This window comes from Chlorella variabilis (assembly GCF_000147415.1).
Source record: "Chlorella variabilis unplaced genomic scaffold CHLNCscaffold_7, whole genome shotgun sequence".
In the NCBI taxonomy this organism is placed as follows: domain Eukaryota; kingdom Viridiplantae; phylum Chlorophyta; class Trebouxiophyceae; order Chlorellales; family Chlorellaceae; genus Chlorella; species Chlorella variabilis.
Genome location: NW_005435081.1, coordinates 1,704,278 through 1,723,435, shown reverse-complemented (window position 1 = coordinate 1,723,435; position 19,158 = coordinate 1,704,278). Strand labels below are relative to the sequence as shown.

Here is a 19,158-nt window from a genome sequence, read left to right as displayed (position 1 = left end):
CGCGAGATTTGCCAAGGGTTGGTTGGGCGCCACGCCCAGCCAGGCTGCTGCCAGCTGGCCAGCCCAGCCCTGTCGCTTCTTCCACCCATGCGCATCAGCCCTCCAGCTCCGCGCCCCTGGCATGCAGGCTCTGCGAGCTTCTTCACGGCGGCCGCTGCCGCCAGCACCGCGGCCGCCACGGGCTGGGTTGGGGGCGCCGGCGCCAGCGCCGCGGGTTCCACCGCCGGCTACGAGTTTGACGTGGAGGTGCCCGAGTGGCACTAGAAAGTCCTGCCACTGCTCCTGTCCCCAGATCATGAGCCCAGGGAGCATGCAGCACCCAGGAGCCGCTGCCGCGCCCTTGCCACCGCCCACCCACCACCCACGCATGCCGAGCGCTTGCCCGCTCTTCAGTAGTCCTCTGTTTCCATCCGAGTATTGTGTATTCACTGTCCCTCCTCAGTCACATCTACTACCCCGTACCCCTGCCTCCCATCCCATCACTTGCTCTACGCCTGTCCTACCATGCCTGTGCTTCCCTGTACCGCCTGCCTCCCTACCGGCCTGTACCCACCCTCGGCAGCCCACCTTACCACCATTGCCTTCCGTGCGCCAGCGCCGGCCCTCTGCGCTCTGTCCCCAGCCGGCGCTCTGCCCTCCTGTACCATGTACACTGCGGCTGCGACTAGTACTGCCCCCCGGTCCATCCAATCAACCATTGCAACACTCCTATCCGTCCTGTCCAGCAACCCTCTCCTGAACATGTCCCTTTCTTTCATTCATCCCCAATGTCATGCATACGCCACACTCAACCGCACATGCCACTAGCGCTACATGCAATGATACATACTTTCCTCCTCTTGTGAATGCCGACACAGCAAGGAAGGACAGTAAAGCCAGGAGCTGGCCCTGCAGCCACACTGCTGCCTGCTGCCTGCTGCCTGCTGGCTCCGCGGCGGCCAGGCTCCACAGGGGTGCCGCTCACTCTCCCGGATTTCTCGGGCCCCAGCCGCCGCCCCAGCCGCCTTCACTTGCTGGTCAGCAGGGAGTGGGCGCCATACAGGGAGGCCCCCAGCGCCACCGCCCCCAGCGCCGTGCGCAGGCTGTGCAGCCTGCCCCACTGCGCCAGCGCAGGGTGGCGACAACACATGCGGGTCAGCTTCCCTGCGCAGCGCTCTGTGCCTGCTCCATCGGCGCACAAGCAGTGCACCTCCTACACGCCTCCTGACCTTGACGATTGGCGGCAATGCTTCCGCCTCCGCCGCTGCAAAGCCGCTGCGTCTGCCGCCGCCGCGCAACGGGCAGCCGTGCTGCCCCCCCCCCACACACACACGACCCAACCCTGTACGCGCCTGCTGCAGCTTGGCGGCGATGCTGGCGTCCCCCTCCTTCTCCGCCTCCCCCGCCGCCATCAGGTGGTTGTTCAGCGGCATCATGTTCCTCATCGTGTGCGCCACGATGGCCACGTTGGCGGCGGCGGCGAGGCCAAAGGCGGCGGCGGCGCGGGGGCTGCCGTCGCGCAGGCCCCAGGCCGTGGTGGCGGCGGCGGCTGTGCCCAGCGCGATCACTTTGATCTGAGGCACAGAGAGGAGGAAGAAGCACGGGAGGCGCATGGAGTGCTTAGATAGGGGCTGCTGGACTGCGGGAGGGCCACAGTGTCCTGCTGGCGTGTGAGACACCAGGCGACAGATGTTGCACGGCTCAGGCGGCGGCGGCGGCGGCGGCCTCGTGCTTGCGGCGGCGGCTGCACCTGGAAGGCCTTTGCCTCCGGGAACATGCGGCGCCATCCGCGCAGCAGCTCCTTGGCATCCTGGCTCCTGCGCCACGCAGAGAGGGCGGCAGGCGTGGGCTGGAGGAGGCGCCGGCCGCTGCCGGCGGCGGCGGCGCCGCCAGTGAGAACCCATCTCGTGCGCAGCCACCCGCGCCCCCATTGCCTGTCCGATCGACTCACGGGTCGTTGTAAGATGGCACAGGGTCGGCAGCAGACAGGAACAGCGCGACGCCCTCGAAGACCCCTGCCGCAGCGACCGCCGCGAGGGCCGTGGCCGCTCCCGTTGAATCCATGTGCCGTGGGGAGGGTGAATGTGTCCGTGACTGCGTCCAAAGGGGTTTGCTTCTTGCCAAGCGGCATGCTGCGCCCGCCTGGCACCGCGTGTCGGCAAGCGGCATGTCGGGGCGGGGAGAGGCCATAGCGACAAGACCCACAAAGACTCGGATCCGGCATGCATGGATTTGGATCTGTAGGAGCAGTGGAAGGATGTCGTGGACCTGGCATGTGTCCCCAAACCCGGTCTGTTGTGGGGCCGCACACCTGCCGGCAGCGCAGGCAGCGGACGCGCACCGGCGCAGCTTCTGAGGGTCTCCAGACAGGTACCCAGCAGCACAGAGGGTGCGGCAGAGCCTGATGAAATTGCAGATCATGCAAGGCAACGACCCCTATCGGCGGATGTCTGGCTTTGCGCCCTGGCGAGGGGCGGCGTGGCGCAGATGTCGCAGCGTAGCATTTCATGCAGGCGTTGTGGGCCTCTGAAAACGCCTGCTCATGCTCTTCCACAGTAGCCTTTTGACGTGCTGCCGAAACCACCGGCTGCAACCGCGCCAGCAGCCACTCCGACACCACCGGGCCTGCCGGTGCCACAATTCCACCCCGTGGGTCCCGCCCTCCCTGGGACCGATGCCTGCCTGCTGCAGCCTCTCCAGGCTCCCTTGCGCCTCCAACGGCCGCCCCGCTCCGCCCCGCCAAACTCAACCGGGGCGGAGGAATCACGCGATAGCGCGGCCTGTGCTGCCCGAGCAAACGGCCTTCCACCCGCTGTTCTCTGGTGAGGCCTGGGGGCGGCCCGCCGCCGTCCTGGGCAGCGTCAGGGTTTTCGGGCGAGGGCGCCTCCCGCCGCCGCCACGCAGCCGCGCGCCGGCTCTGCTGTGGCCTCGCCTGCCCTTCCCCGTCGCGCACGCGCGCTCTACACCCTACCAGCATTTAACCAAGTTGAGAAAAGCATGAAATTTTGCAGAAAAGCATGCAAGAATGGCCAGCACCCTCCCGCCGCCCCCCCCCCCGCAGGCGAGTGGGACACCTGCGAGGCGCTTGCCTCCAGCGACGACGTCTTCAAGTTCTTCGCCCGCGGCGCGGAGCTGACCGAGCTGACCTCTCTGTGGAAGCATGTGGAGGACATCATGCAGGTGGGAGGCTGGCCACTTGAACGCAGGCGTGACGGCGTGGTGGTCCCAGGAGGGGTGGGTGAACCAGCGATGCCCAGCGGCCGGCACGGCGCCCTGGCCCGCGGCTGCCCCACACCCCGCCAGGCGCGGCTGAGGCTGGTGGTGCGGAGGCCGGCTCGGGGACCAGCAGCTGCGTGGAGCTTCTTTTCTAGGCACAGGCGGCAGGGAGAAGCCGCCGGCGGTGGGACGTGGTCGTGCGTGGGCGGGCCATACGCAGCCCAGCCTGCCCAGACCGCCCGGCCGCGCCGCCCCCTGCAGGCAAACGTGATCACCACCACCCCCGACACGCCGCTGCAGCAGGCGCGGGCCGCCTGCAAGCAGCACGGCATCGGCGGCATGCCGGTGGTCGACCGCGGCGGCAAGGTGTGCGGGGCGGGGCCACCTGCTGCCGGCCTGTGTTACCCCGCTGCCTGCCTGCCCTCAAGTTGCCATGCACCAGCTCCTGCGCCCTGCCTGGCCGCCCACGCTCCGCCACGCGGGGGCCTCCCTCCTCAGCCCACGCCCTCCCCCAGCCTCTCGCCCTGCCCCCACCTGACGCTCCTCTCCTCCTTGTGCCCCCTTCCTTTCCAAACACCGCCTGCAGCTAGTGGGCATCATCTCGAAGAGCGACTTCCGCCGGGGCGGCGCCGCCGTGCGGGACGCCATGACCGCCGCCGTGGTGGCGGTGCGCCTCAGGGACGCCATCCCCGCCGCAGCGGCGCTGATGCTGCAGGTGGGAGCCGGGCTGGGGGTGTGAGCGGATGTGTGTGTGTGTGTGTGTGTGTGTTGGGGCTGGGCCCGCAGCCCTGTATGCCGCCTGCTGCACCGCGGCCCCCCTGCCGCCGGCGTCCAGAGGCCCGCGCCCGCCTCACCGCCGCGCCCCGCCTGCCCTGCCCGCCCTGCCCCGCAGAATGATCTGGACCGGCTGCCTGTGGTGGACCCTGCCGGGCGCTGCGTGGGCATCGTCACGCGCACCGACATGTTTTGGACACTGGTGAGGCGGGGTGGCGGCGGCGGCGCTGCTGCCAGCGCAGGCATGCACGCTGCCGGTGTAGGCCGGCTCAGCCTGTTCGTGGCGGCAGCAAGGTGCTGGGCTCTGCGCACCCCCACACCCACCCAAACCGCACACGCATGCACGCCTGGACCCTGCACGCTGCGGCAGTGCCCCTCTTGACCCTGCGTGTGGCGGCGGTGCCCCTCCCCATCACCCGCTGCCTGCCTACCTGCAGGCGATTGACAATGACGGCAGCGACAGCATCCTGCAGTGGCACAGCGGCAGCATGTGAGCGCCAAACCGCCCAGCGGCCTGGCGCCTGCGCCCGCACGGCACCACCGCTCCCGCGGGCGCCCCGCTTGGATGCCGCTTGGCAGCACTCGTGTCCTGTACAGTCACGGCCGCCTGCAGCATTATTTCCCCCTGTTCTTCTCGCATGGGGCCAGCTTTTCGACAATCAAGGGGGGGGAGAGCCGCCCCCCGCCCTGTGTCCATTTGTGCCACCCCCCTGTCCATCAGTGTTGCTCCACCTGCCAGACCGTGCCGGTGGAGGAAACTTTCCATTCTTCGCCCCACAGAGGGCCCCCACTGTGCATCACTTTTCCTTTCATCAGGCCGACCCCCGGCCGCATTGTCTGCGTGCGGCTGCCCCCTGGCGGGCCCTTTGCCGCCGCCGCTGACGCCATTTTTGACCGTACCGCATCCCCCGTGTGCCACTACCCATTCAATTTTCGCAACCCGCACTGCCGCCTACCGTTCCAGGCACACACATTGATTCATTGAGCCGACCCCTGCTGCCTGCCTCTTACCGCCCCTCAGATCACATACTGCACCGGTTTCGCCCTTTCCAAAGCACCGTGTTTCCAAAGCAAGCAATGCTGCCTTGCAAGCAATGCTGCCTTGGCACACCACAACAAGGCCCATCTGTAATGACAACGCTGGCAATGTGGGGGCTTTCACATGCCGGGCAGCGCAGCACAGCTGAGGCATATCAACAGTGGCTGGCACTCTGCGCACTCAAGTGGCTGCTGCTGCTGCCGCCACTGCGTGGGCAACTGGCAGGTGCTCGGTTTCGCTCCCGCCGTAGGCGGGAGGACCAACCAACCGCTTGAGTCACTCTGCCTTGTCCTCCACCGTCGCCTTTGCCTCCACCTCCCCCGCCAGCTCATCAACCGCCTTCTTGTCCTCGCTCTGCAACGCCCAGGCAGGGTGGCAGGGGTATAACGAATAGAGCATTGAGCATGGCGGGCGGATCGGCGGATGGCAGGCCGTGTGCATAGCGGGCAGCGGAGGGGGCGAGGCTGGCACAGGTGCCGCAGCCGCCGCGCGTTGAGCTGCGCCCAGCAGCCGGGCCGGAGCCCCCCATCAGCTGCGGGGCGCCACGGCTGCACCGCATCCCAGCACGCGCCGCCGGGGCTGCCCCACAGCCCGGGCATCCATCCAAGAAGCCTGGCGGAAGGGGCATGCAGGTCGTGCCGGGGGGCGGCCGCGGCATGTGGCGCACCTCCTCTGCAAAGCCGGGGGTGCCGATGAGCGCCTCCATCTTCTTTCCAGCCTCGTGGTAGGCCGCCTGGAACTGCTGCGCGCGCTCTGCGGGGCGCGGGGGGGAGGGGAGGAAAGAACATGGGGTCAGGCTGCGTTCAGGCGCGCGGGGACGGGGCCTGTTTGCAGCAAACAGCGCCGCGGTGGGCGGCGGCAGCACAACGCCGCCGCGCGCAGCGCCCTGGGCTGCCTGCTGCATCCTCGGGGCGCGCGTCACACGCCTGGGCCGCCCAGGCGCAGGCCACGGCGGGCGGGCGCACGCGAGCAGGGGTGCGCACCCGGCGAGGCGAAGCGTATGCAGAACAGCTCCATGCGCTGCGACTCGTCGGCAAAGTCGACGCAGGACCACACCATGGCCTTGTCGCTGCCGCCGTGCTCCTGCACTTTGGTGCCCGGCATGACTGCGGGGGGTGGGGGCGGGGGGTGGGGTGTGCGGGATGCTTACGCTGCCGGCAGCGGGAGGGAACCCTGCCACACTGCCGAGGGGCCGGGGAGTGGCAGCCAGCAGCCCCCAAGCCTGCTCTGCTCTTGAGCCAAGCAGCCCCTCCCGCTCCTCAGCAGCAGCCGGCAGCGGCCAGCCAGCAGCCAGCCAGCACCCAGGCAGCAGCACTCAGCCAGCACCCAGCCAGCACCCATACGGCACCCATCCAGCAGTGGCCACCAGCACCCAGCCACCAGCACTCAGCCAGCACCCAGCCGGCACCCATCCGGCACCCAGCTGGCGGCCAGCGCTCACTGATGTGGTTGCCCCGGATCTTGAGCGTCTTGTCCTGTCGCATGAGGAAGCGGATCTTCTTGTTCTCCTTGTGCTGCAGGATGCGGCCCTGGCCCACGCCCCGCTCCTTCCACTCGCCGGCGTCGTTGTCGTACCGGTACAGCTTGCACTTGCTGCGGTACGGGAGTCCGGCACGGGCAGCGGTGCGGGCGGCGGCCTGAGCGGCGGTGCGGCATGCGGCATCGGGGCGCGGGCCGGGCGGGTGCGGACCACACCGCCGACGGCTGCCGGGGCGGCGGGCGAGGCGCGGCAGCTGCACGGCACCCGCTCCACCCCGCAGCGCACCCCCTGGGTGACGCTGGCCCTCCCGGCTGCCAAAGCCGGAAGGCCCACCCCCCACCCAGCAAGCGCCCGGGCCCTAGAGGCCTCCCACAGGGCAACCGCTTTCAATGTGTCCGGCCACCAGCGAGGGGCGGCAGCTCCTGGCCCCGCCGCTCACTCACGCGTCAAAGAGCGCCTCCTCCTCCTCCTCCCCCGTGCTGACCTCCACCTCGTCTAGCTGCACAATGGGCTTGAACTCCGCCTTGCACTCCTCCTCGCCGGCCCCATCCTCCTCCTCGCCGCCCTCGGCGGCCGCGGCGTCGCCGCCCTCGCCGCCCTCGCCGGCGGCGGCCTTGGCCGCAAAGCCGCCGCCGCCCGCCGCAAAGCCGCCGAAGCCGGTGCCGCCAAAGGTGGACGAGGCGCCGAAGATCGGGGTGGGGGAGGCGGCCTGCGGGGGTGGGCGGGAGAGGTGATTTCCCACGTGAGACACAGGAGCGGCGGGTGGGGCGTGAGCGGCCGCGGCTTCTAGCGTCCAAGCCCCCGCTGCTGCCCCCCACCGGCGGCAGGGCCCATCGCCGCTGCTGCCTCGGTCCTTGACCGTGCAAGGGCGGGACGGCGGCTGGGCCAGCCAGTGAAGCCAGTGATGGTGTGCATGGCGGGCGGGGGAGCGATGGAGCCGGCAGGCGCCGCAGCGATGCCCCTCAGCACCTTGGGCTCCTCATCAGGTGCCACCTCCGTCTTTGCCTGCTCCTCGGCGCTCATCTGGCTGATCAAGCACAACTGGGAACTGCAGACGCGCTCCGAGCTCGCGCCAGTGTGCAGCAATGCAGAGCCCAATCGGAGGAATGCCGTGCTGGCTGGGGCGCTGCAGCCAAAGTGAGAGCGCGGGACGGCAATACTGCGCTCCCAGCCTCTTGCCCTCTGGGCCGTTCCTCGCTGCTGCAGCGCAGTCGACACGCCCGATTGGTCGCGCACAGCACCATGTCGCAAGAGGCCGATGTTCAGGGTGCGTTCAACGGGGATGGCATGGTTCGCTTCTGCTGTGCTGGGCGCCCAGCGCAGCTGCCACGCCACTGCGTGCAGGGCTGCTGTCGGAGCTGCTGGAGCTGGGACACACGCCCAAGCCCCCGCCAACGCTCGGCACCCAGCAGGCCTTTGACTGGGTTGCTGACTGCACGGCCTGGCTGTGCCAGAGGTGTGTAGCCGATGGGGCAGCGCTGCACAGCCCAGGGGCTGCTGCTGGGCCGATGCTGAGCTAGCAAAAAGTCCCGCGCACCGCGCACCGCCGACCGCTGCCGGCTCAACCCTGCCTGTCTTCGCAGGGCGGCGCCCGACCTTGCCGTGCCTCGCGACTATAGCAGCGAGGCCAAGCGGGTGGCCTTCCTGTCAGCCCTGGGCAGCCAGCTGTACTCCCGCACCCGCATCCGCCTGCACCTGCGCCGCCTGTACCGCGCAGGCGGCGGCGCGGTACGCGAGCTGCGCCGCCTGGCGGCCAGCCTGGCGCAGGCGGCGGCAGAGTTAGCTCCGCCTGCCGCCACGCCCGCCAACCTGCCACCCCTGCCTGAGCTGGACCGGCCGCAACTGAATGAGCTGTCGCAACGCATCGGCGCCAGCGCCGCGCAGCTGGTGGCAGCGCTGGCGGCGGCGCCGGCAGCGGCTGCGGGCGCCCGCGCGGCACTGGCTGCCACCACAGATGTGGATGGCATGGAAGCCGAGCTGCGGGCGGCCCTGGCGGCGGCCCGCCAGCAGAAGGCGCAGCTGGAGCCGGCGGTGGCGGCGCTGGGGCAGGAGGTGGCGTTGCTCGAAGGTGCGCTGCTTCCCGGGGCTTCCAGGCTGGGCGGGCTGGGGCCCTGGAAGATAGCAGCCTCTACAGGGGGAGGCACCTCGTGCATCCAATCCAGCTGGATCCCAAAGCCTGCTTCCAGGCACCGTGCCTGGTGCTCAATGCGCGTTATTGCCACTCAATCATGTGTACGTGTGTGGCTCTGTGTGCGGCGCAGCCCGTGTGGAGAAGCGGCACGTGGAGCTCGACCGCCTCGAGCGCCGCCTGGACTCCCTGCAGGTCTGCATGGGCTGCAGCTGGGCATGGCGCCGCCGCTGCTGCTGCGCACTGCATCATGGCGACTTGGAAGCGCTGCTGCTGCTGCTGCCTGTTCCTGAGGACAGCAGAGCTGAGGATGAACAACAGTGTGCGGAGGTGTGGTGTGGCACGGCGCTGGCTGCAGGCGGTCAAGCCCGCCTTCTCGGCGGAGGCGGAAGCGCTGGAGGCTGAGCTGGCGGGGCTGTACCAGCAGTACCTGCATAGGTGGGTGCCGGTACAGTACCGGCAGTACAGCGGTACGTGCACAGATGGGCGGCGACAGGTGCATGCTGGTGCCCTGCCAGGCCGCAGGAAGAGGTACTTTCGGCGGATGGGGCAGAACCGTATGCGGCACAGAGTGTGTTTGGGATAGCCCTGCTGTAGCCCCGCCACCTGCCCTGCAGGTTCCGCAACCTGGAGTGGCTGGAGGGGTCGCTGGACGCGTATGCTGCAGAGCGGCAGGCGGAGGCCGAGGAGGCCGACAAGTGAGCAGGCGGCTTGGCCGCGGCAGCAGCGTTGGGGTGTGCGCGTGTGTGTTTGTGTGTGTGGAAGCACAGGAGGCATGAGTGCTGGACTATGCCCGCAGGCAGCGCCCCACAGCTTTGCTGAGCGCCAAATAATTGCGCTGCCCTGCCCGCAGGCAGCTGCGCCGCATCCAGCGCCAGGTGGCGGCGGAGGAGCTGCGCCTGCTGCAGGGAGACCAGAACGGCAGCCCCAACACGCCTGGGGCCGAGCCGGCAGACGGGCTGGATAGTGACGACAGCGAGGCGGCGGTGCCGGGTGGCTGGGGGCTCAAGGCGCTGCCGTGCCTGGGCGGTGGCAACGGCGGCGCCGGCGCCGGCGGCGGGGTGCGCGCAGCGGGAGGCTCCCCGGGAAGGTCGGCCGCCGCGCTGGACCTGCAGCTGCTGTCGGATGAGGAGAGCGGGGGCGGCGGCGGAGGAGCGGCGGGGAGCCGGGGGGGCACTGCTGCCTCCAAGGGCGGCGCCAGCAGGCTCAGCCTGGCCAGCGGCGGCTCTTCGGATGTGGCAGGGGCCGCCGGCGGCGACACCTCGCCCGGAAGGCCCCAGGAGGGCAGCAAGGTGACCTTTGGCGGAGCCTCCCTCATCACGGCGCCCCGCGGCGGCCCCTCCAGCGGCGGCAGCCAGCGCCCCGGCAGCGCGCGGCGCGCCACGGGCAGCGCCAACGCGATGCTGCGGGGCAGGGCGGGCGGCGGCGAGGGCGGCGGCGCGGACGTGCTGAGCCTGGACAGCCCGCTGGCCAGCCCTGCGCGCCGCAGCAACATGCAGGGCGACAACGACTTCTGAGCTGAGCCAGCTGCGTTCAGGCAGCCGAGGTGTCTGGCGAGGGCTTGCAGCCCAGCGGCGGCGGCTGCCAGCCCAGCGCCGTGCCGTGCCTGCCGCCATGCTGCGCTTGCTGCTTGCCAGGCCTTGCCCACGAGCTCCTGTGTGCCTGGCTATCGCCCGGCGCCAGCGAGGGAGGCTGTGCATACAGCGCAAGGTGGCGGGGACAATCAAATAGGGAAGAGTGTAGAAAAGCAGTGCTGAATTGACAGGGGGGAGGTGCGGAGCGAACCGAGCAGTTTCCAGATGCCACCAGAGGGCCAACTGGCGGCTGTGCGCTAGCTGCAGGGGCGCGGCGCAGGCAGGCCGCGTTTCAGTCGTCGTCCACAAACGCGGCGGCGCCGCTGCGCTTCTGGCGCTTGCGCTCCCGCTTGGCCGCCTCCCGCAGAGCCTCTCGCTCCGCCTCGCTGCGGCAGGCGAAGGGCAGGCGCATGCGGCGCGGGTCAGGGAGCGGGGGTGTTGGCAGCGTGTGTCTGGGTGCGCGTGGACCGCACCCACCCACACCCACCAACCGCCGCGTGCCCAGGTAGGGGCGCGCCACAGCGGGCGCCCCCGCGCCCCAAGCAGCACGGCGGCACAGCCCTGCCCCTGCCGCGCCGCCACGCTGGCACACTGCTGCCACCCTTGCTGCCACCCCCGCCACGCTGCAGCCTGGTGAGCCCCGCCACCCGTGCTGCCACCCACGCCAGGCAGACGCACCGTTCGTCCTCTGCGCGTGCGATGCGCGCCGCGCGCCGCTCCTCCGCCTGTATCTGCCCGTAGGCCGCCTCCATGTCTCGGTCAGCCTGCCGGTCGATGGCGGCAAACTTGGAGGGGTCGTAGCTGCGGGCGGGCGGGCGGTGGTGGTGCGTGCATGTGTGTGTGGCGGTGGTGGGGTGGGGGCAACCGGCGCAAGGGCCTGTGTGCGGGAGGGGTTTGAGGGCCGCCCCGGGAGGCTCAGCCGCCCCGGGAGGCTCAGCCACCCCGGAACGGAGAGCATAGAGCAGCTGCATCATTGTGCGAGGGCAGCGGGCGCGGTTGCAGCTCGGCGCAGCTCAGGACGACCCCTGCGCCAGGCAGCCCCCAGTCCCCTGCCCTCGGCAGGCCCGCGGCATGCACCGCAGGCACCCACCCGCCAGTGGCCTCCCTCAGCGCCGCGCGCCAGTCCTGCTCCACCTCGCCGCCGTCGCCCTCCGCATACCCCTCCTCCCCTTCCTCCTCGTCGCTGGCTATGAAGGAATCCAGGTCGCCGCCAGAGTCGAGCGACAGCCTGCAGGAGGAGGAGGGTGGGAGGCATGCGGGCAGGGGGACGGTTGCGGGCGGGCAGCAAGTGGGTCGGCCGCGTGGAGGGCGGCGGCAGAAACACAGCGCAGGCGGGTTGGTGGGAGCAGGCAGGGGCGCAGAAGACATGATCAGCACCTTGTTTCCCACATACACATCACCACACATCGCACACATGTACTAAACAGTACGCAGCCCACCCTCAACCCACCTGCGCTTGTTGTACTGCATGCGCGCCTCCAGCGCCGCCGGCGGCTGCTGACCGTCGTAGAAGGCGCCCCGCAGCTGCGCCCGCCCCGCCGCGCCCGCCCCCGCCGCCCCGCGCTGCATGGCGCGCGGCGCGCCGGCCCCCGTGGCGGGCCGCGGCCCCTTGCCCACGCTGCCGGGGCTCTGGCCGCTGGCTGCGCGGCCCTGGCCGCTGCCGGCCGGGCGCACGGCGGCCACGGCGGCGCCGCCACGCCGCGCCGCCTGCCCCGGCGCGCGGCTTACCAGCTGTAGGGTCTGCATGCCGTGTGCTGTCTGGTACTGCTTGTTTCTCATCACCGACTTGGCCCCGGCGGCCTCCCGGGCGGCACGAGCGGCGGCCGCCGCTGCGGTGCTGCCGCCGGCGCCGGCGCCGGCCGTGCCGCTGCCCGACGGGGAGCCCAACCCTGCCGCCGCCGCCGCACGCGCCCCACCAGCGCTGTGGCCCGCCATCATCTCGCCCACCCGCTGCCTCAGGGCCTCGCTGGCCAGCTGCTTGCGCCCCTTGCCCACAGCAGTCACCTCCACAGCCATCCCTCGAGCCGCCACCGCTTTCTTGCCGCCACCGCCGCCCGCCGCCCGCCGCGTCTTCACCTTCTGCCGCTGCTGCGGCTGCGAGGAGCCTGCGCCGCCATGCTGCTGCCCCCGCGGCCGCTGCGCCGCAATCCCGCCGTCGAACGCAGCAGAGCGCTGCCGCGGCGGCGGGCCCGCCGCCGTCTGCTGCCCGCCGGCGGCGGGCCTGCGAGGGGCAGGTGCAGGAGGTGGCGCCTCGTCGCTGCCCAGCGCGCTAAAGTCCCGCCGCTGCTTCAGCTTCTCCACGCGTTGCTGGCCGGGGTCTGGCTGCGGCGGGGCTTGCTGGCGGGGCGCAGCGGAGGCCTTGCCGGCCTTGGCGCCGCCACCGGCTCGAGGCGCGTTGGCCTTGGGCTCTGGAGCAGGCTTCACAAAGGCCTTCCATCCGGGCGCCTTGCTCTGGTCCCTGGTGGATAGAGGGCCGCCAAAGAACGACTCCCGCCTGCACACAGGGACGAGCAGGCAGGCGGCGACGGCGCGGCGGTGGAGAAGGCGCACGACAGCTAGGGAGCGCCCGTCTCTGCATCGCCATCAGGGAAGCATCGGGTGGCTGGAAACACCGGTAAACAAGCCAGGAAAGGGGTTCGCACGTTGCGAGCCGGGTGCGCGCAGCCCCCTGGTTTGCCATGGCGGCGTGTGCTCGCTTCCGAGAGTTGCTGGCCGAGATAAGAGGCCAATCAAGCGAAGCACATGGCCGCAGGGGGGCGCCCGAGCAGAAGGCGAATCGCGAAGGAGCGGGTGGTGGCCTGTTGCACTTAAAAACGTGTCTGGACGGGCATTAACAATGCTGCATCAACAGTGCTACAGCGCGCAGGAGGCCAGAGGGCATGAATGGGTCCATCGCACCGCCACCAGCCGCACCCCCGCAGGGCCTCATGCGCGGCACTGCTGCTGGCTGACTGCCATGATTAAACCAATCCTGTAAACTCCCCTCCCACATCCAGCAACAGCTGTGCGTCCAGATCCGCAGTGGGCGGCGACTTTAGCCTCTCCAGCGCTGCCTCCGGGGCGCTGCCATGGGCCAGCGGCACCCGTGCACCCACCAGCTGCAACATGTCGGGAAGGCCACCCGATGCAGCCTTGCACAAGCTTGCAGGTGGTCGTCTTGGGTCGCCGACAAGGTCACTTGTACACTGCCGTCCCCACCAGGGTCAGCGCGGCGCCAAGGCCGCACGCTACTCGAGCGCTGGGGGCGCCACGGCAGCCATGGGCCCGGCTGTACAGCGGCAGGTGCACCTAGCTGACTTCCTTCCTGGCACAGCCGCTCAGACTCTTCAGACTCCTCAGAGGCGGAGAGGCCCAGGCTGCGCTGCTCGGGAGGGACGCCTGCGGCGCTGCGCCTGCTCCTCGAACAATTCCTGGGATGGGCGGCTGGCGGCGGCCATTGGGTGGGGTCGCGGTCGCGAGTGTGGCAACTGAGGAGGCACGGGGCGACTTCCCCGGGAGGAACGCTGATGGCAATGAGGAGGCACTGGCGGCTGCTCCACGAAATCGGAGGCTCTGCCCCTGATAGACCAATCAACGTAGTGGCTTGGCCGCGTGCGGCATGGGATGCAGCCTCTCCCAAAACCGCAGCACGCTCCGCAGGCACTTCCTGCCTGCCTTCATTTCTCGTTCCATTGCTGCAGGACTGCAGGCTGTGCAGTTTTGATCGCATTGCGGGTTGCCAGGAAGCATTCCACCCTGCCTTGACGGCAACACGAGTGATCGGCGCCTCCCAGGAGCACCAGGCGCGCCTGGGCTGTGAATCGGTGATCCCCGACTTACAGAGAGCCTAAAGGCAGGCTCAGGGGACGGCTGTGCCAGCTTGGGCCCCTGCCGGCATGTCCAACAAGCGGGTGGGTCTCTCGGCACGCGCAGGCAATTTGCCCTTGCAACCCCGCAGCAAGTGCAGGCCCAGGTCGCTTGCCCGCAGCTCCCCGCCACCCGCCTCGCCGCCGCGCTGCCCTCACCGCCACGCCCGCCCTGCCTGCCTCCCTCCCAGGAGTCTGTGGTGTTTCTGCTGGATGTGGGGCCCCGCATGCACCCCCACGTGGCCCACGCCGCCCGCGCCGCCGGCGACTTCATGACCCAAAAGGCAAGCAGGCGGGCCAGGCCGACGCCTGCAGTGCCGGCTCGAGGCGCCGGCCTGGCTGGCGTGCCGACTCCCGGCCGCAGCCGATACCCCTGCAGCTGTCAAGGGCCGGCCTGCACCCCCTGCCGCCGCAGATGCTGCACAAGGTGAAGGACGAGGTGTGCCTGCTGCTGTTTGGGACCAGCAAGACGGACAACCGGGAGCACACCAAGTCGGCGATGGAGGAGGGCGGGGAGGGGGAGTATGCGCACATCGTGGAGGCACACGAGTGAGCCGCGGCGGCGGGCAGCTCCTGTGTGATTGTGATCAGTGCTGTCTCGAGTTTTTGCAACTTGCGGGTCCTCCAGGGAGGGGATTGCACACAGGCCTGCTCCGCAGCCTGCCTGCGACGCTGTTGGGAGGCGCCTGCGCCTCTGCCGACCCGCAGGCTCAGCGCTGTCGCCGCCGCCGCGCCGTGCCCTCCCTGCTTCCCCTGCTGCAGCCTGGCCCCGCCGGAGGCCAGCTACATCAAGACCCTGCACACCCGTGAGAGCCGGCCAGCCAGCTGGCCCGCCGGCCGGCCAGCCAGAGGGCTTGCACCTGCCGCACTGCTGGCATCCCAGTCAGACTAGCCACCTACCACCCGCCCTACCCACACCTGCCATGCCATGCCCCCCCACGCCCGCAGTGCAAGGCGGCCAGGGGCGGTCGGACTTCAAGGAGGCTCTGGCGGTGGCGGCGGCGGTGCTGGTGCAGGAGCGTGAGGCCGCCTCCGCCAAGCGCATCGTGCTGGTGACCAACCTGTGCAGCCGGGTGGGTAGGTGGGTGGGTCTGTGGGTGGGTGGGCTGCCGCTGCCGGGCAATGTGTTGTATGTATGGGGTCCTTCTACCTGCGCGGCCAGCTGGGTGGGTTGCGCTGGGTGGGCTGCCCTGCTGGGTGGGACGGCCGACAAAACCGTGAGAGGTGGCTGCGCGCCTCTGCATCAGTGCGACACCACAGCCCCACCTCCCACCTCCTCCTCCACCCTGCCCCTGCCCCTCCCACTTCGACCCCGCCGCCCCTCTCCCCCCTGCAGGCTCAGGATGACCCTGATGACGCCCTGACCAGCTGCCTGGCGGAGGGGCTGCAGCACCAGGGAATCTTCCTGGACGTGCTGCTGCTGGATGTGCCGGGTGGGCGCCAGCTGCCGGCATGCCTCCTCGCCTCCCGTCCCTCGCTGCACATCGCGCGCCCCGCCTGCCATCCCGGGCTTAGTCCTAGTCCCCGCTGCTGGTGACACTGCACTGCCTGGATGGTGCATGGTACTGTACTAATGTACTGCAGAGGACGATGAGCGGTACGAGCAGGACAAGACGTACAACCTCAACCAGGTCGCCGCCATCTGCCAGGAGGTGCGCCGGCTGCCGGCTGCCCATCGCCGCCGCCGCCGCCGCCGCCGCGTGGCCCTGCTGCCTCCCGCTCGGCGCCTCCTGGCACACGCACGACGGCTGCATGCTTGCGCCTCCCCACCATCGCTGCAATGCACGCCCCTGCTGCCATGCTCCAATGCGGCTCCTGGTTACCGCTGCCCGCCCGCGCCCCGGCCTCCCCCCATCCCTGCCTTCTCCCCGCTCCCCTGCCCTATCCGCAGCTCTCCCACCGCGAGCGCCACTTCTCTTCGGCCCTGGCCCTCACCGGCGCCTTCCCCGCCCACGAGGTGCTGGCGCGAGCCTACTACTCTGGAGTTCTGTCCATCGGTACCAAGCTCAACATCAAGGCAGGGACAGCTGGCTTGTACAGCTGGCTTGTACAGCTGGCTTGTACAGCTGGCTTGTACAGCTGGCTTGTATGCTTGTGTGCGTGTGCGTGTGCGTGTGCGTGTGCGTGTGCGTGTGCGTGTGCGTGTGCGTGTGCGTGTGCGTGTGCGTGTGCGTGTGCGTGTGCGTGTGCGTGTGCGTGTGCGTGTGCGTGTGCGCGCGCGCGCATGCGTGTGTGCAGGGCTTGGGTGTCTGCGCGTGCCTGCATGTCTCCCGCGCTGCCATTGAACACGCAGCCGAGTTGCCGTGCCCGCGCCGGGCCTGCCCCGCCCTGCAGGTCAAGACGGCGGGCAAGGCGGACAAGGAGAAATTCCCGGCAGCCGGGCGGGAGAGCACGGTGGTGGAGGGGGTGGTGGAGGCGGCACGTGAGTCGGCGGGGTGTGGGGCTGAGGCTGAGGCTGAGGCTGAGGAGGACTGTGTGGGGGTGAGGGAGGGGCATCTGCAGGCAGGATGGTGGAGGGGGTGGTGCCGGGTGCGGTGTGGAGGTGTTGGTGGCAGCGACCGCCAGCGGCTGCTGTAGTTCCCGCCGGCCTCAGCCTGCCCAGCCGCATCCATCTCTGTCCTGCCGCCCCAGAGAGTGGGCCTACCTGCCTGCCGGCCTGCCTGCCGGCCAGCCTGTCTGCCTGCTGGCCTGCCTGCCCACCCGCCTGCCTGCCTGCCTGCCTGCCTTCCCGCCTGCCTGCCCACCCGCCTGCCTGCCTGCCTGCAGTGGAGGGTGTCGACACGGGTGTGCCGCGGGGGCGAGAGTACTATTACGTGGATCAGGTGGGTATCGGCGGGACTGCTGGTACTGATGGTACCACGCATGCCCGCCGCCGCGCCGCTGCGCCTGCCTGCAAGCCCAGGCGCCGCGCGTGCGGCTGCCAGCCCGCCATCCCTCGCATGCTACTGGTCCATGCTGCTGCTGCTGCTCATCATGAGATGTGCCGCCGCCTCTCCCCTGCTCCTGCCCCAGGAGGAGCACGGCCCCGAGGAGGTGCCGGAGCAAGAGGTGGCCAGTGCCTACCGGGTGAGCAGCCGGGCGGGGCGCCAGCCCAGCTGTCCTGGCGGCCATATGAACACATGTGTGCCTGGCTGCGGTGTGCGCCTCTGTGCCAGGGCTTGCCCGATCGCCTGCGCCTGGTGCTGGCAGGGTGGGCGCTGCCGACCCTTCTGCCCCACTGTACTGCCTGCAGTACGGAATCAACCTGGTACCGTTTGAAGCCGACCAGAGGCGGGACCTTGCCTTCCCGACTGAGAGAGGGATGAAGGTAGGCGCCTGCTGGGTTGGCAGGGAGCACAGCGTGCACAGCGTGCACAGCGTGCACAGCGGCACGGTCGGCTGGCCTGCAGACGCTGTTGCTGGTACCGTGCTGCGCTGCCCCGCCTGCCCGCGCCATTTTGCCAGGACCCCCCGCAGCAATATGGCAGTGCCCCGCATGCGCCCCTGCAGCTGATAGGGTTCCTGCCCGAGGACGCGATACCTCGCCACCTGTACATGGCGGTACGCACCAGCCACCGCCTGTACCGCAGCTGCCAGCACCGCAACGCCACGCACAGCAGGCCCCGCCAGCGCCTGCCTTGCCTCTCCTCCCGCATATGCAGCCTGTGCTGCCGCCGCTGCGGCCCGGCCTGCCGCTGCTTACCTCCACCCTCGCCTGCCCGCCCATATGCCTGCCTGCCTGCCCGCCCACCCGCCTGCCTGCCTGCCTGCCTGCCTGCCTGTGCGCCTGCAGAAGTGTGATGTGGTGGTGGCGGACAAGGCCAGCCAGGCCAGCTGCGTGGCGATGGCAGCGCTGGTGGCGGGCATGCGGCGGCAGCGCCAGAAGGCCATCCTGAGATGGGTGGCCAAGGCTTACTCGGTGAGGCTGATGGGGCGGTGGGGCGGCTTGTCTTGGATGGGCAGGGTGGCGGGGTGGCTGCATGGTTGGTGACAGGAGCCTGCCGCAGGCACGTTGCTTGGCCAGGGCAGCGCGCCGCTTCCGCCAGCCTCTGGCGCAGCGCATCCCAGCAGCGCCCCGCTCGGCCACACGGCACACCCGCCTCGCCGGCACTTCCCCGCCCCCTGCCCATGAGCAGCGCCCCGAGCTGTTCCTGGCGTCGCCGGTGCCAGCTGGCGCCACGTCAGCGCCCCACCTGCTGCTCAACGCCCTTCCCTTTATGGAGGACTTGCGAGACTACCGCTTCCCCTCCTTCACCAAGAAGAGCTGGTGGGTGGGTGGTCGCGGCGGCGGCGGGCTCGGCTCGCGGGCGACCGCAAACGGTACAAACGGTACACACAGTACAAACGGTACCAAGGCAGGGGGGACCCTAGCCGAGGGGCAGGCAGGCAGGCAGGGAGAGGGCAGGGCAGGGGCAGCTCAGGCTGCGGAGCGGGGCCAGGGCCCGGGGACGAGGCAGGGTCCAACTGTGCGCTGCTGTGCTTGGCGTGCCTCTCGTCTCGCCTTGCCTCGCCTGCGGTGCAGGGAGCCCAGCGAGGCGCAGGTGGAGGCTGCCGCGGCGCTGGTGGCCAGCATGAGCCTGGGGCAAGGTGGGGCAAGGGCCACGCCGCAGGCCTCGCGCTGCACACGGTCGCCGCTGCTAGAAGCTGGCTGCTGCCTCCCTGTGCCACCCTGCGCAGCTGACGTCCCCCCCTCCTGGTCGCCACACCCGCACTGGGACGCCGCCCTGTGCTGCCCTGCGCGCCCGCCTGGGTTGCTTTCCACCTGGCAGGCCCCTGGCAGGCTCACACACAGGCGGCTCGCCACCTGCCTCCCCTGCTGCTGCAGGCGACCTGGAGCAGCTGCTGCCGGAGCGCACCCCCGACCCGGCACTACACCGTCTGTACTTCGAATGTGGGCGGAGGTGAGGACGGGAGGCGGCCGGCCAGCCCGCTGCGGCCGCCAGAGCGGTGTTGCCTGCGCTGCGCTGGGCATGCCGCGCACCTGGGTGCTGCCGGGAGTGTGCTGCGTGCGCTGGCGTGTGCGCCGGCCCCCTGCCTCGCCGGCCGCCGCCCCAGCGTGCCGCGCCTGCTGCGCTGCTGCCCGCTGCGCCTGCTGCAGGGTGGCCGACCCGGAGGCGCCGCTGCAGGAGGAGGATGAGCTGGTG

At 70.2% G+C, this 19,158-nt stretch overlaps 6 protein-coding genes across 6 annotated transcripts in view; 3 read left to right on the top strand and 3 right to left on the bottom strand.

The window, feature by feature from the left end:
* Positions 1 to 1,006: 1,006 nt before the first annotated feature.
* Positions 1,007 to 2,043, bottom strand: CHLNCDRAFT_144574 (hypothetical protein; the record flags this gene model as incomplete). Its single annotated transcript, XM_005848724.1, has 4 exons — positions 1,007 to 1,099; positions 1,311 to 1,553; positions 1,730 to 1,796; positions 1,931 to 2,043. The coding sequence occupies 4 exons, from the start codon at positions 2,041 to 2,043 to the stop codon at positions 1,007 to 1,009; spliced, it is 516 nt and encodes a 171-aa protein (XP_005848786.1).
* Positions 2,044 to 2,236: 193 nt separating this feature from the next.
* Positions 2,237 to 4,463, top strand: CHLNCDRAFT_144573 (hypothetical protein; the record flags this gene model as incomplete). Its single annotated transcript, XM_005848940.1, has 7 exons — positions 2,237 to 2,269; positions 2,774 to 2,801; positions 3,041 to 3,159; positions 3,457 to 3,561; positions 3,782 to 3,910; positions 4,088 to 4,171; positions 4,407 to 4,463. The coding sequence occupies 7 exons, from the start codon at positions 2,237 to 2,239 to the stop codon at positions 4,461 to 4,463; spliced, it is 555 nt and encodes a 184-aa protein (XP_005849002.1).
* An 821-nt stretch (positions 4,464 to 5,284) lies between these two features.
* CHLNCDRAFT_144572 (hypothetical protein) lies at positions 5,285 to 7,511 on the bottom strand (the record flags this gene model as incomplete). The annotated part of the gene is made up of 6 exons (XM_005848723.1): positions 5,285 to 5,362; positions 5,676 to 5,761; positions 5,992 to 6,114; positions 6,450 to 6,601; positions 6,932 to 7,197; positions 7,458 to 7,511. 6 exons carry the CDS (start codon positions 7,509 to 7,511, stop codon positions 5,285 to 5,287), a joined length of 759 nt encoding a protein of 252 aa, XP_005848785.1.
* Positions 7,512 to 7,730: 219 nt separating this feature from the next.
* CHLNCDRAFT_144571 (hypothetical protein) lies at positions 7,731 to 10,133 on the top strand (the record flags this gene model as incomplete). The annotated part of the gene is made up of 7 exons (XM_005848939.1): positions 7,731 to 7,755; positions 7,833 to 7,944; positions 8,072 to 8,556; positions 8,750 to 8,811; positions 8,975 to 9,054; positions 9,234 to 9,314; positions 9,470 to 10,133. The coding sequence occupies 7 exons, from the start codon at positions 7,731 to 7,733 to the stop codon at positions 10,131 to 10,133; spliced, it is 1,509 nt and encodes a 502-aa protein (XP_005849001.1).
* A 349-nt stretch (positions 10,134 to 10,482) lies between these two features.
* Positions 10,483 to 12,870, bottom strand: CHLNCDRAFT_144570 (hypothetical protein; the record flags this gene model as incomplete). The annotated part of the gene is made up of 5 exons (XM_005848722.1): positions 10,483 to 10,576; positions 10,869 to 10,991; positions 11,281 to 11,418; positions 11,641 to 12,684; positions 12,833 to 12,870. 5 exons carry the CDS (start codon positions 12,868 to 12,870, stop codon positions 10,483 to 10,485), a joined length of 1,437 nt encoding a protein of 478 aa, XP_005848784.1.
* Positions 12,871 to 14,065: 1,195 nt separating this feature from the next.
* The window catches only part of CHLNCDRAFT_144569 (hypothetical protein), a gene marked incomplete at both ends in the record, with an annotated part of 6,761 nt that continues 1,668 nt past the window's right edge, over positions 14,066 to 19,158 (top strand). Inside the window, 18 exons of the mRNA XM_005848938.1 lie at positions 14,066 to 14,080; positions 14,227 to 14,349; positions 14,451 to 14,584; positions 14,798 to 14,841; positions 14,984 to 15,108; positions 15,372 to 15,468; positions 15,620 to 15,687; positions 15,927 to 16,082; positions 16,370 to 16,457; positions 16,802 to 16,857; positions 17,048 to 17,101; positions 17,268 to 17,342; positions 17,525 to 17,575; positions 17,808 to 17,933; positions 18,151 to 18,281; positions 18,537 to 18,601; positions 18,840 to 18,915; positions 19,113 to 19,155. Coding sequence (XP_005849000.1) covers positions 14,066 to 14,080; positions 14,227 to 14,349; positions 14,451 to 14,584; positions 14,798 to 14,841; positions 14,984 to 15,108; positions 15,372 to 15,468; positions 15,620 to 15,687; positions 15,927 to 16,082; positions 16,370 to 16,457; positions 16,802 to 16,857; positions 17,048 to 17,101; positions 17,268 to 17,342; positions 17,525 to 17,575; positions 17,808 to 17,933; positions 18,151 to 18,281; positions 18,537 to 18,601; positions 18,840 to 18,915; positions 19,113 to 19,155 — 1,527 coding nt within the window. The remainder of the gene's footprint in view (positions 14,081 to 14,226; positions 14,350 to 14,450; positions 14,585 to 14,797; positions 14,842 to 14,983; positions 15,109 to 15,371; positions 15,469 to 15,619; positions 15,688 to 15,926; positions 16,083 to 16,369; positions 16,458 to 16,801; positions 16,858 to 17,047; positions 17,102 to 17,267; positions 17,343 to 17,524; positions 17,576 to 17,807; positions 17,934 to 18,150; positions 18,282 to 18,536; positions 18,602 to 18,839; positions 18,916 to 19,112; positions 19,156 to 19,158) is intronic.